We start from the raw sequence: 12,518 nt of genomic DNA, 5'->3' as shown, positions 1-12,518 counted from the left end.
AAACTGATAAGTATATTTTTTGGCACTTCTTTCCAAAGTTCTACACTATTCTAATTGCTTTTGCTTGATTTATTTAGATCATATTTGCTGGCTTCTGATCTGTGTTGAAAGTGTTATTTTTCTGAGTGGAAAGTGTTATTTTTCCCCCACCCTTAATCCTGCTCTGTTAAATACTGCCAAAACAACTTGTGTGTTTTATCTGATTGTCTCAAGGCTTGCTAGTATAATTAAGATTCCCTGTTTGTTAACTCTGCATTCATTGCTTGAATCTAATTGAGTTCTGACTGAGAGTGCTACTGAAACAGCTCAAACTATAAATTGATAAGTATATTTTTTTGGCACGTCTTTCCAAAGTTCTACAGTATTCTAATTGCTTTTGCTTGTTTTATTTAGATCATATTTGCTGGCTTCTGATCTGTGTTGAAAGTGTTATTTTTCTGAGTTGATTTTTCCCACACCCTGCCCTTATTGGTGTTTTCTTTTTATACTTGGTGGCTTTGCAATTGCCCGCCCCTACGGTATATTTAATCTGTGACACTCCTCTCAGCCTAGTGTCTTTAGCTCATTCTACCTAATACGGAGAGAAAAAAAAATTTTTTTTGCACTTTATTCATCCGCTTACTGTGTTTGTGTTTCTTCCTACTTTATTACTAATTTTGCTCTTGCTGCCTGTTTCCTAAAAGTACTTAATAGCATTTATTCTGCTGCATTTGTTGCTGCTTGTTGGTAGCCGATTAAATTGTAACTGTTATTCTAAGCCTTTGGATTATGCACTTGGGCTTTAGACCAGTTGTTTCACATTAGGAAGATTTGTGGTCTGCACTGTTGTGGCAGGACAGGAAGCTTACATCCTTCTGAGCTGGGAGTTGCTGATTGAAGGCTTAGTGTCTGTTCTAAAGAGTATTAGTTCTGGTTTAAGCACTTGGGCTTTGGGCCAGTTTTTTTACATTAAGAAGGTGTGGTCTGCACTCTTGTAAGAGGCTGGATTCTGCCCTTCTGAGCTGGGAATTTCTGGTCACAGGCTTATTGTGCCTGCTTATTTGAACTGTTTCTTTCTGAAATTGGTGCGCCTTGTTGCTGCAGCATAGACCAGATTCAGGCCTGCTGAATCTAGTTTTGTTTGTATAACTTGAGCACTGATGCAGGCCATCTTTTTTTGGAGAAGGTTCCCCCGTACCCTGGTAGCAGGAGTGTGCAGTTAGAACTTGTCTAATTGAAGACTGCTGGAGAGGGCTCAGTTTTGAGCTTTTTTCTGGTTAATTGGGTAACTTCTTTAAATCAGTTGTTCGTTTTCTATTGTTTTATATATATATATATATATATATATATATATATATATATATATATAGTTGCATTCTATTCATCTGCTTTTACTGTATTTGTGTTTCTTCCTACTTTATTACTAGTGGCATTGACTACAACTCTGATCTGAGATATATAACACTAAGTATCCCTTTCTGTGCATTTAAAGAGTTTTTTTTTATTATATCTGCTTTATTTTCTGAAAAAAAAAACCCCCAAAAAATAAATACTTGTTTCAGGTTAATAGGAAAAAAAGGGAAAAAAAAACAGGAAAAAAACTATTCTTACACTGTTGAAGGTACCGATGGAAAAATGAGACAAAGTAGAAAAAAACCTTCGATAAACAACCACAGCAAAAATTCCAGTAAAATGTAGATAAAATGCGATATTTATTACAAAACAAATAAAATAATAAAATAGAATAAGTCCTTCCAAGTCTGATAGTCTTGGACTTGGAAGGACTTATTCTATTTACTGGAATTTTTGCCGTGGTGGTTTACCAAAGGTTTTTTTCCTAGTTTTTCAGGTTAATTGCTGAATTCAGGGTTGTATTACAAAATCTCTGTGTTTGCCCATACCTTACTTGGATAGAAGGAAGTTTCTCTGTTCACCTGTGAGAGAGGGGAGCTTTGAGCAGCCTATCTGTCCCTGGAGGAGTGGTTTCAGCCCAGAAATTAGTAGTTTATTGGCCATTTTGGGCTAATTTTTATCTCTTTCATTTCCCTGATAAAAATATCGCATTTGCCTGGTTTTGCATGCCAGGCAGCGCCGGCTAGCTAGGGTATACAAAGTCTCCTCTTCAATTTTTCCCTTAGAACTAGACAAACTTTCAACTTAAGCACTCAAGCTATTCATTTCTCAGCCCAGCACTTGGTCAAAACTCATAGCAAGCACTTATAAACCCTAGCACTAGACCCTCCTATACTGTACAGAAGGACAAGGCACTCTATTCAACCTTACCAGCCATTCAGTAAAACAGTTCACTGTACCTATCCAGGCATGTCCAAAGGGCAGTTTCAGGCATACTCTCCAGTCCAACTGGTGAATTTGGGCATTTTGAGATAATGTTACAACTGCCTCATGTACACAGACAAGCCTCTCCTCCTACCACCAAACACTAATACATGCGAGAGATGCAATTATACAGCCAAACTGGAGGCTAAGCTCTCTCAACCCAAGGCTGGATCAGACAGTCAAGAGGAAAAGGGAAATACTTGCATCACACCACCAGTCTCACATAGACCCATTAAACCAGCACCGGCAAAAAACACACATAAGTACATGAAAACATACTCGGAGGCTCTAAATAAAAATCTGCAAAAGCAACAGAGACCTCCAAAGCAGACATCCAAACAACCTCCACCCCCCAACACAAATCATGAAACACATACTTCACAAAATCAGTGTGCTATGCAATCACAGTCCGTAAGGCAAAATAACATACCCAATATACTAGTAATAGATGACTCTATAGTCAGGCACACTGACGTCCCACTCACTAGGCTGAATAAGGAGAAGGTTACTGTTAGCTGCCTGTCAGATTCCAGGATCCGCTACATAACTCAAGCACTCAGGTCACTCCAGAACAAGTACAAATATGACTCTGTCATTGTCCATGTTGGTGTGAAGGACCTGAGCCATACCTCCCTGGACTACATGAAAAGAAACATGGAAGAGCTCTCTGATCTTGTAGCCCAGGCAGGTATGACCCTGACCCTGAGTAGCAGCCTGCCCTCACCAAGAATGATACCACAGTATAAAGAAAAAAATTATCAATTTCAACAATTCGCTAAGTTTCTGGTGTCATTCAAAGGGGATCCAGTGTCTGTCCACCTGTGATGACATGCTCAACAAGCCACACTGCTTCGCTAGAGATGGCTTGCACCTGTCACCCTTAGGCTTTCGAATACTGGCCAAGGCTCTTGCCACCCACATAGTGTCTTTTTTAGGCAAGGCTTAAAAAACAAACCCACCGCCATAAATAGCACAAGTAACAAAAAACTGAGGGTAATGCTACTCAATGACAGAAGTATAAACCTCAAAATGCATGCACTCGAGGCACTCCTCAGTATGGAGAAAATCGATATATGTGCAGTAACAGAAACCTGGTTTAAGGCTCTGGAGAGCACCCCAGCACTACCAGGCTGCAACTCATACCATACATTTCGGCCACAGAACCCAGACCGAAATACAAAAGGCGGGGTCATATCTATATTCATCAAGGATACCCACATCTCCAGGTTAGTGGCACAGCACGATGCTTCAGAGATCATCCACGTGCAACTAACAATGGTCAAAACTGTCATTCAGATTGTAGCTTGCTACAGCTCACCCACCATGTCCCAGGACCCCCATTCCGCATTTCTGGAAACACTGGGAAATATAAAGGTCCTACCAAACACTCTAATATTGGGTGATTTCAATTACCCAAACATTAATTGGGAGAACTACTCAAGTACTAACTCCCTTGCCCAACATTTCCTAGAATTTATAAACTCAAATGCCCTGGATCAACTGGTCAACACTCCCACCAAAGGTGACAACATATTGGACCTGGTCATCACCAACATGGGCAAACAGTGCTCCACACCGGAGGTCAACCCCTCACTGGTTAAATGTGACCATAAACAAATCACTTTGGATATCCACATTCCGCCCCCACCCCCAGTCAAAAGCAAACTTCATGTTACTTAAGACCGAGGTGGAAAGATTCAAAGTCCCCTTGCTAAAAGATAACATTGTCCAAGATGCAAAATCCTTTACTAATGTATTCTACAGGACTGCATGGATTGTGTTACTCCAAGCAAAACCAAGACTCACTCCTCTAAGAAAAGGAAACCAGTCTGTGGACTCCTGCCATAAACAAGCTATACAATAGAAGGAGGAAACTAGTACAGAAAAGAAGGGAAGACATCCCTGATCAGTATCAACAAGAAACTACGATCCCTCATAAAATCAACCAAGGCGAGTTTCGAAAGAAAAATTGCCAAGGACTCCAAAGATAACCACAAGGCATTCTTTAGCTATGTCAAGAATCTAAGTGGCAATGTTCAGATCTGCTCGGAGTTAGTGCAGAATGGTACAAAATACACTTAACTGACCGATATTGTCAACATCCTGGCAGACAGGTTCAGTGCAAACTTCATCCCCCTCTCACCCCTAAAAGGGCCCATAACCATACCAGAAGAATGTAGGGCTCCTGAAATCACGGACACTCAGGTTAAAATAGCCCTCTCCAAAGCCAAAAACACAGCATCAATGGGACCGGACGGTGTCCCAGGCTGCGTCCTACACAAGCTCAAAGATGAACTAACCCCTCACCTAAACACACTGTTCAAACTCAGCCTCTCCACAGGTTACATACCCATAGAGTGTCACACAGCAATAATTATTCCACTCCACAAAGGTGGAACTACAACAGACCCTGGGAACTATCACCCTATAAGCCTGACTAGCTTGGTCTGCAAGGCTATGGAGCGCATCATCATGGAACTCATTAACAGAGACATTGGGAACCTCCAAACACTGGACCCTACCCAGTTCAGCTTTGTTAAGGGCAGATTATGCCTCCTGAACCTGGTGGACTTCTTTGAGACAGTTACCAATCTATAGATGAGGGAAAGGTGGTACACACAGCCTAACTAGACCTCGCAAAGGCCTTTGACACCATTCTCCATTCTGGTATTATAGACAAGCTCACCAGCCTGAACATAAATCCCTACATCACAAGATGGGTTGCCAACTGGCTCACAGACAGAACCCACATGGTAAGAGTTGCGGGAGCTAGATCTGACTCTAAACCGGTTACAAGTGGCATTCCCCAGGGCTCAGTCCTAGGACCCCTCCTGTTCAGTATATACTTCTCAGAGGTACAGGCAAGCACAGGAGGACTATGGCTGACCAAGCTCACAGGCGACTGCAAACTAGGGGCTATAATTGACTCTCCGGCTGACACAGACACCCTCCAAAAGGGTCTCACTGAGATGGACACCTGGTGTCAAAATCATGGCCTCAAGCTAAATGCCAAAAAATGCATAGTCATCCCCTTTGGAAAAAACAAAGTACCCACAAACTACCACATAGGTGGTAGTCCCCTAAATACGGAAGACGTAATAAGGGATCTGGGGACCCAAGTAGATAGTAAACTCTCCTTTGATAATCACTTTGCCAAAGTGGTTAGAAAATCCTTCTACATGGCACACCTTATCACAAAAGGGTTCACATCCAGATCAAAAGACGTCATTGGGCCCCTCTACTCATTGCTCATCAGACCCATCACAGAGTACAATGCCCCCTTTGGGATGAATCTTACAAGACACTTGCAACAGCTGGAAAGACCACTGAAGTACCTCACCAAGAGGATCACTGGCCTCAAACATATGCCCTATGCAGCTTGACTGAAGAAACTCCAGCTGTACTCGGTTGCATACCGCCTACTCAGAGATGATCTCGGCCTGACATACAAGGCCATGTCCAACCCAGAACTGATGGACATGCTCCACCTAAAGAAAAGCTTATCCCCTCGAGCCACACTCTCTAGGGATCTAAACCTCAAAACAACAATAAATAGGACGTGTTGGAGGGATAGAGTCCTGTCAGAGAGACTTTCCATGCTTTGGAACAAGATTCCAATCTACATTAGGCAGAGCTCCTTGCTAACACTCTTCAAGACAAACCTTGACGAGTGGATGGGAAACAGAATGTTTACCCCGGGGATCACTTCAGTGGCTCTGCTGGACAGAGGCACAGGGAACTAATCTAAGGGGGCGGCGAAAGCCAACACATTCTGGCTAGGCTTATAAATGCCTTCGGGCAGATAGCCTAGTACCTACCTATGAACCTATGAACCTATAAGATGCTTTTGTAGGCTAAGCGTAATTCCCCCTCCAAGGAGGATCAACAGGGAGCCATTTATATTGCTAAATACAGTTTTCTAGTAGTTATATCTGAAAATATAGCAATACTGAAATTATTAGAAGAGATTCATTTTGATTCTGGAATACTAGTACATAGAATTTATGGTCATTATGATCTTTGCTATCTAGATGATTGAAATATTTATATGGATCATCAAATCACATATTAAAGCTAAAAACTTACTTTGCATATACAAAAGGATTGTTTGCAAAATGTGATATATTGTACTCACATACTTTGCCAGTAGAAATTCCTACATATTATGACCTATTTTAGCTAATAAATATGGAATTAAATAAAAATTTCCCACTTTTACCCATATTTTGTAATCTACACCGAGAAGTGAAATCAGATATCAGTTTTCTATTTTCTCTGAAATTTCATTTTATTTTATTTTACTATGTGAATAAGTCTTGACAAAGTTGGACATGCTCCACCTAAACAAAATAATTGGTTGTAAGCCTTTAATATCACAATGCTAGTATAATTTTAGCAAAAACAGAAACAAGTTTTTCTGAAACTTAATGCAAAATTAATTTGGCAACATAGGATTACCAGGGACTTTATTGTTAGACAGTGTCAGTATTATTTTGGATATTACTTCTTCCACTTCTCTGATATCAAAATGTCAAAAAAGGAAATATCATTAAAGATGGATGACAGAAAAGCTCTTTGATGGAATCAAGCAAATATATAAATTTGGTTAATTCAAAAACTCACAAACCTATAATAACTAGAAATTGGATTTCAGATACACCTCCTTCGTTCAATGAATTTAAAAATGTTATGAATATAGTGTGCCATATGGAAATAAACACAATTAGGACTAGAACAAACAGAAAAACATCTTATTTCATTGTATGGGATAATTTACAAAATTTGTTAAAAAAATTTTAATTTCAATAGCATGGTATTTTAGTTTAATTAATTGATCTGATTGTAGTGGATGTCTTTGTAAATACTTTAGTTGTTTTGTTGAATATTATAATAATACCTATTTTTAATTACTTATATAAAATTGTTATGATATTTCTCTTATATGTTAAAACAATAAACCTGTTTTGAAAAAAAAAAACTCACAAACCTAGACACACCACCAGAAGGAATAAACCAAATCCACAAAGTGTGCTTTACTGCTTTCGTTTTTAATAAAAACTTCATCAGAATTAAGTACATCATAGCTAACCCTCCTTTTATATATGAATCAGTTACACCAATAATTAACAATTTGTTAATTAATCAATTAATGACATCATAATGATTAAATTACATAAATACAAAACAAACACATCAACATCCATAAAATTCACTTACGCAGTGTAAATACAATTCCAAAATTACCACCAATTACATCACAAATTATAAAATTAATATATGTTTACAGTTGTAAATAACCTTCTGCTTTTAATCTTAATATAGAACTAATGGATATATTACTGTTCAAACCTGGTTCTTGTGTTGCATTTGTCCTTAACTGCCACCTAAGTTCCTTAGCCTCTAGGTAGTCATTAAGGGGTCCACCCCTTTCACCTAGAGAAACTTGCTCTATAATGCAAAACGTAAAACTTAGGTGGCAGTTAAGGACAAATGCAACACAAGAATTTGTATTTGTATTTACACTGCGTAAGTGAATTTTATGGATGTTGATGTGTTTGTTTTGTTTTGTATTTATGTAATTTAATCATTATGATGTCATTAACTGATTGATTAACAAATTGTTAATTATTGGTGTAATTGATTCATATATAAAAGGAGGGTTAGCTATGATGTACTACATTCTGATGAAGTTTTTATTAAAAACGAAAGCGCTAAAGCACACTTTGTGGATTTGGTTTATTCCTTCTGGTGGTGTGTCTAAATTTGGTTAATGTTAATAATAACTTGATCTTTTGTAAGAAGTAGCTTTAATGTAATTTCTCTTTGACTCTTCTGTATGCATGGAAGAAAACATATTCCTATCCTAGTCTTCTTCTAAAGACATCCTCTCTGTGAAATAGGCATATTTTTTGTCTGTCTATAAATAGATATTTAATCTACACAGCCAGGCTGTTTTGTAATTCAATACCATTCATTTCAATTTACCTTCACTAATGTCTCTTCTATTCTGGGTGGCTCAGTCAACATGCTTAGTCTGCTAATTAAGGGTATTCAGAAATGCATAGCACATTGTGTAATCCTCTTTTTGGCAAGGTTGATCAGTGCACTATGAGTGTCTGATTCAAAGATCACTCCAGCAGTACATTGCTATGAAGATAAGGCTGGTCTACTAGACAAACCCACATGTAAATGAGGAAGGCAAGGGAGACTAATGTAAAATAGCCATATGCTCTGCACCAATGCCTTACTCCAGGACTGAAAGACCATGGTACAACAATGCAAAGGCAAGCTCTACCACCCGACGGAAAGTGTTATTTTTTGGCAAAGCAGCAGTTAAGACATGAGTAGCTGTGTGCACATGTGTGTGTGTGTGTGTGTGTGTGTGTGTGTGTGTGTGTGTGTGTGTGTATGTCTATATATGTGTGTGTTTGTAGGCACCTGTCCAACAACACTGCATGGGTTGGTAGCGGAATCTCTGGTATAGTTGTTCTATCCATCCTAGGTGTCCAGTTCTGAGACATGCAGTGGAGTCAGTAATGCATGTTTGCTCCCTGCTGCTCTCACAAGTCTCTTTATCACTAGTGCTACTAGTCTATACAGCACAGTGTTATTAGTGCTATAGATCTATTCTTTCTGAATAACCCCAGTGATTGCAAATATGACATCATATGTTTTCACTATTAAAGGCAGTATGTTTCCTAGTATAAAGAAACCAAATGGCAATTATGTTGAGGCCAATAATCTGTAATTTTCTTTTGCATTTTTTTAGAATATATGTCAAAATCTGATTATTTATCTAAAACCAGGATTACTTATGAGATCCAAGGTGGTAAACAATGAAATAAAGGAAAATTAACCAAAATTACTCTGGGATAAAAGTAATTGTGCTGACATGACTCTGGGATCAAAGTAATTGTGCTGACGTGAAAATACAATTATTGTTGTGCTTTTAGATTTAATTGTGTATAACCTGTTTCTATGGGATATTTACCTCTCCACATGTCTGATAATACATGATAAGACAGAAAATCTTGAAATATGTCTAAACAGGGATAAGCCATAAGAATTTATTAGCCACTGTAGGGTGATTTATAGTACACAATATGAGACAAATGAGAGATGAACCCTTAGGAAAGGGGACGAAATTTTATTCTTATTGTTTTGTGTTAGTTATGTTGTCTACCTGATTATAATTTAAACAATCTCATGGTGACTTATTCATTCAAAAAGCACACATAGCTACTTTCTAACCTAATGGTCTAGGTTAAAAAAAACAGTTAAATTATTTTCAGATAAACAAACAGTTAAACATAAAACTGTCATAGTTTCACTTAATATTTTTCATTATTACAGGACTCGTGGCATTGTCCAGATTAATGCAAGCATTAGGTTTGAACCACCAAGAATCAACATTTTCCACAAGGACTGCAAAAGAAATGGAAGGGATGCAACTTGCTTGTCTGCAAGTTTCTGTTTTACAGCCATAATTAAACCTCCTACTGTCCCAAAACAATTTATTGGTAAGTAAAGGACATTTCTTGGTATTTCTGAATATCGTGTCACTAAATTACAATTGTATTGAACTTTGTTATTTATCAGCTACATTTTAAACAGCAGCTGCAAACATAACTGCTATGACTAGTAACCAAACTTTGCTATGAAAAATTATCAACTAATTCACAGTTCCTCCTGTAGATCTCCAGGATAAATGCCACAGTTATGTTTAGCTTGCCATATCTTCAAACCATTTCTCTTCTTTAGAAACATATGCCTCACAAGCAGTCTTCACAATACCTGAATTGTTTTATTAGCATCTCACAGCTATGTACATAGTTTTGTGAACTTCTCACCCCCACCTCTACACTACCAATATAAACCTTATGAAGGCTATATCTATATTTATATATCTATCTATCTATATATATATCTATCTATCTATATATATATATATATATATATATATATATATATATATATATATATATATGGTTTACCATCAGAAGGTCGAACCTCACCCCATCGAATGATAGGATCATCGACCCACTTCTGCGAAACCAACAATGTCGAATTCCAACATTGTCAAAATACAACTCGCCGTAAATCACAGAACGGGCTTTAACATGGGTCGAGATGGGGGCGAGATTCGTAATTCGACAATGTCGGGTTCAACATTGTTGCCGTTCGGCCTCTACACTTTGACTGAAGTGGGTTTGACCGAACCCACTTCGGCCTTATGATTGTCACCCTATAGATATATATATATATATATATATATATATATATATATATATATATATATATATGGGTCTACTTCATATGACCTAAATTTCATTTGACTGAAATTCATTTGACTGAGACCAAAACACTGAAAGTTCAAAAGACTGAAAACTCATTTGACTGAAACTCATAACACAGACACATTAAAGTAAAAGGTATATGCCATTTTCCCCACTGTAGTGTGATCCTGGAGTTAGTATATATAGTTAGGGGGGTGTGGGGTCACAGCCTCCCACATTGGAGGGTGTGGAGGGTGAAGCCCCCCACATAGTTTAGGTAAATATTGTTTTCTGCAAAGAGTTATTCATTGCAGTTATAAATATCCATGTGTATGGTTTAAAATGTATAAAGTATATGGGGGGCTGTGCCCCCCACACCCTCCCTAACTATATATACTAACTCCAAGATCACACTACAGTGGGGAAAAGGGCATATACCTTTTACTTTAAAGTGTCAGTGTTATGAGTTTCAGTCAAATGAGTTTTCAGTCTTTTGAACTTTCAGTCTTTTGGTCTCAGTCAAATGAATTTCAGTCATATGAAATTTAGGTCATATGAAGTAGACATATACATATATATGCTCCTGTTGCACTTACTGTTCTCTTCACTGTAGCGCGATCTCAGAGTTGATATATTTAAGTAGGGGGGTTTAGGGGGTGCAAGGGGGCTTGCCTCCTGCAAACACTTTGTTTTAATTAATTTGTGTTTTTTCCCACTTTTAAATTTTGAGATGCCGAAATCTCAATTTATCTCAAAACTCGAGATTTTGGTATTTCAGGATTTAAAAGTGGACCCATATATATATCTATATATATATATATATATATATATATATATATATATATATATATATATATATATATATATATATATATATATATATATATATATATATATATATATATATATATATATATATATGTATATATATATATATATATATATATATTTATATATATATATATAAAATTGTCTCCGAATCTGCTTTATATCCCTTCACTTAACTTCAATATTAATATTCTCTGTCCTCCCTAGTTCCTTCCCTAACTTCTATTTTTTTGAATTTCTAAGCACTAATCACATGATGTGTTATCTATTTGACAAGCAACCCACCAATCCACCTCTTCAGATGCTCACAGTTCAACATCTACTAATGTATCATTTATAATCCAGTAGTTGACTTTATGTCATATGATTGTAATCTAATTAGCAAATGTACTTGTAATTGCTAATGCATATTACTTAATGTCTGTTTGGGAATATTATCATATGCCTGTTCAAAAATGTTTGCAATATGTTGGAGCTTTTCTTCCTGGGTCTCCTCTGAAAAGTTTTTGTTTTCACTAAACCCATTTGGTTAAACCCAATAACCAAAAGCACAATAAAGCAGAATAAAATAAATTAAAAATAAGTTAAAAAGTTTATTATAAATGAATACTGCATGTTTACTACAACGGGGGCTTATTATTCAGCATGTAATCAAATACTCGTTAATAAAATATTATTTATTGGATTCCTTTTATTAAAGGAATATATCACTGCTATTTTTGGATGCTGTTGATGTTGTTTATCACGTCTGAAGTACGTTATCTTTTCTAATAATAGCCTAGGATGAATACTTGCTTGAATCATAGTTTACAAGATCACTTTTCAGAAATGTGGGTGAATAAGTGTAACAACAGCCACTAGAGACATACATTTTGACGAAATCATAAATATATGTGCAATATATTATCTATGTTCATATAATGACAGATGAGCCTGATTTCAGCCACAGGAATGAAAAGATTACAGAGTAAATCAAAATAGTGTGTGCAGAGAAGTAGGATACAGGGTTAGAAGGCACTTATATCTGAGACTTAACAGTAACGTATTCTTTTATTTAAAAAATAATGTTCTGAGGGCTTAATTGGAAATGGGGAATGT

General features: G+C 37.0%; 1 protein-coding gene across 1 annotated transcript in view; it reads left to right on the top strand.

Moving 5' to 3' along the window:
• ITGA11 (integrin subunit alpha 11) overlaps positions 1–12,518 on the top strand; it is a 1,670,941-nt gene that overhangs the window by 1,305,987 nt on the left and 352,436 nt on the right. The window contains exon 16 of the mRNA XM_044077667.1: positions 9,670–9,836. Within this exon, the coding sequence (XP_043933602.1) occupies positions 9,670–9,836 (167 nt within the window). The remainder of the gene's footprint in view (positions 1–9,669; positions 9,837–12,518) is intronic.

The sequence above is a fragment of the Protopterus annectens genome, chromosome 7.part0 (assembly GCF_019279795.1).
Source record: "Protopterus annectens isolate FY-2018-M chromosome 7.part0, PAN1.0, whole genome shotgun sequence".
Taxonomy (NCBI): Eukaryota; Metazoa; Chordata; order Ceratodontiformes; family Protopteridae; genus Protopterus; species Protopterus annectens.
The sequence above is the reverse complement of the archived record's forward strand: the minus strand, read 5'-3'. Positions and strand labels throughout refer to the sequence as shown.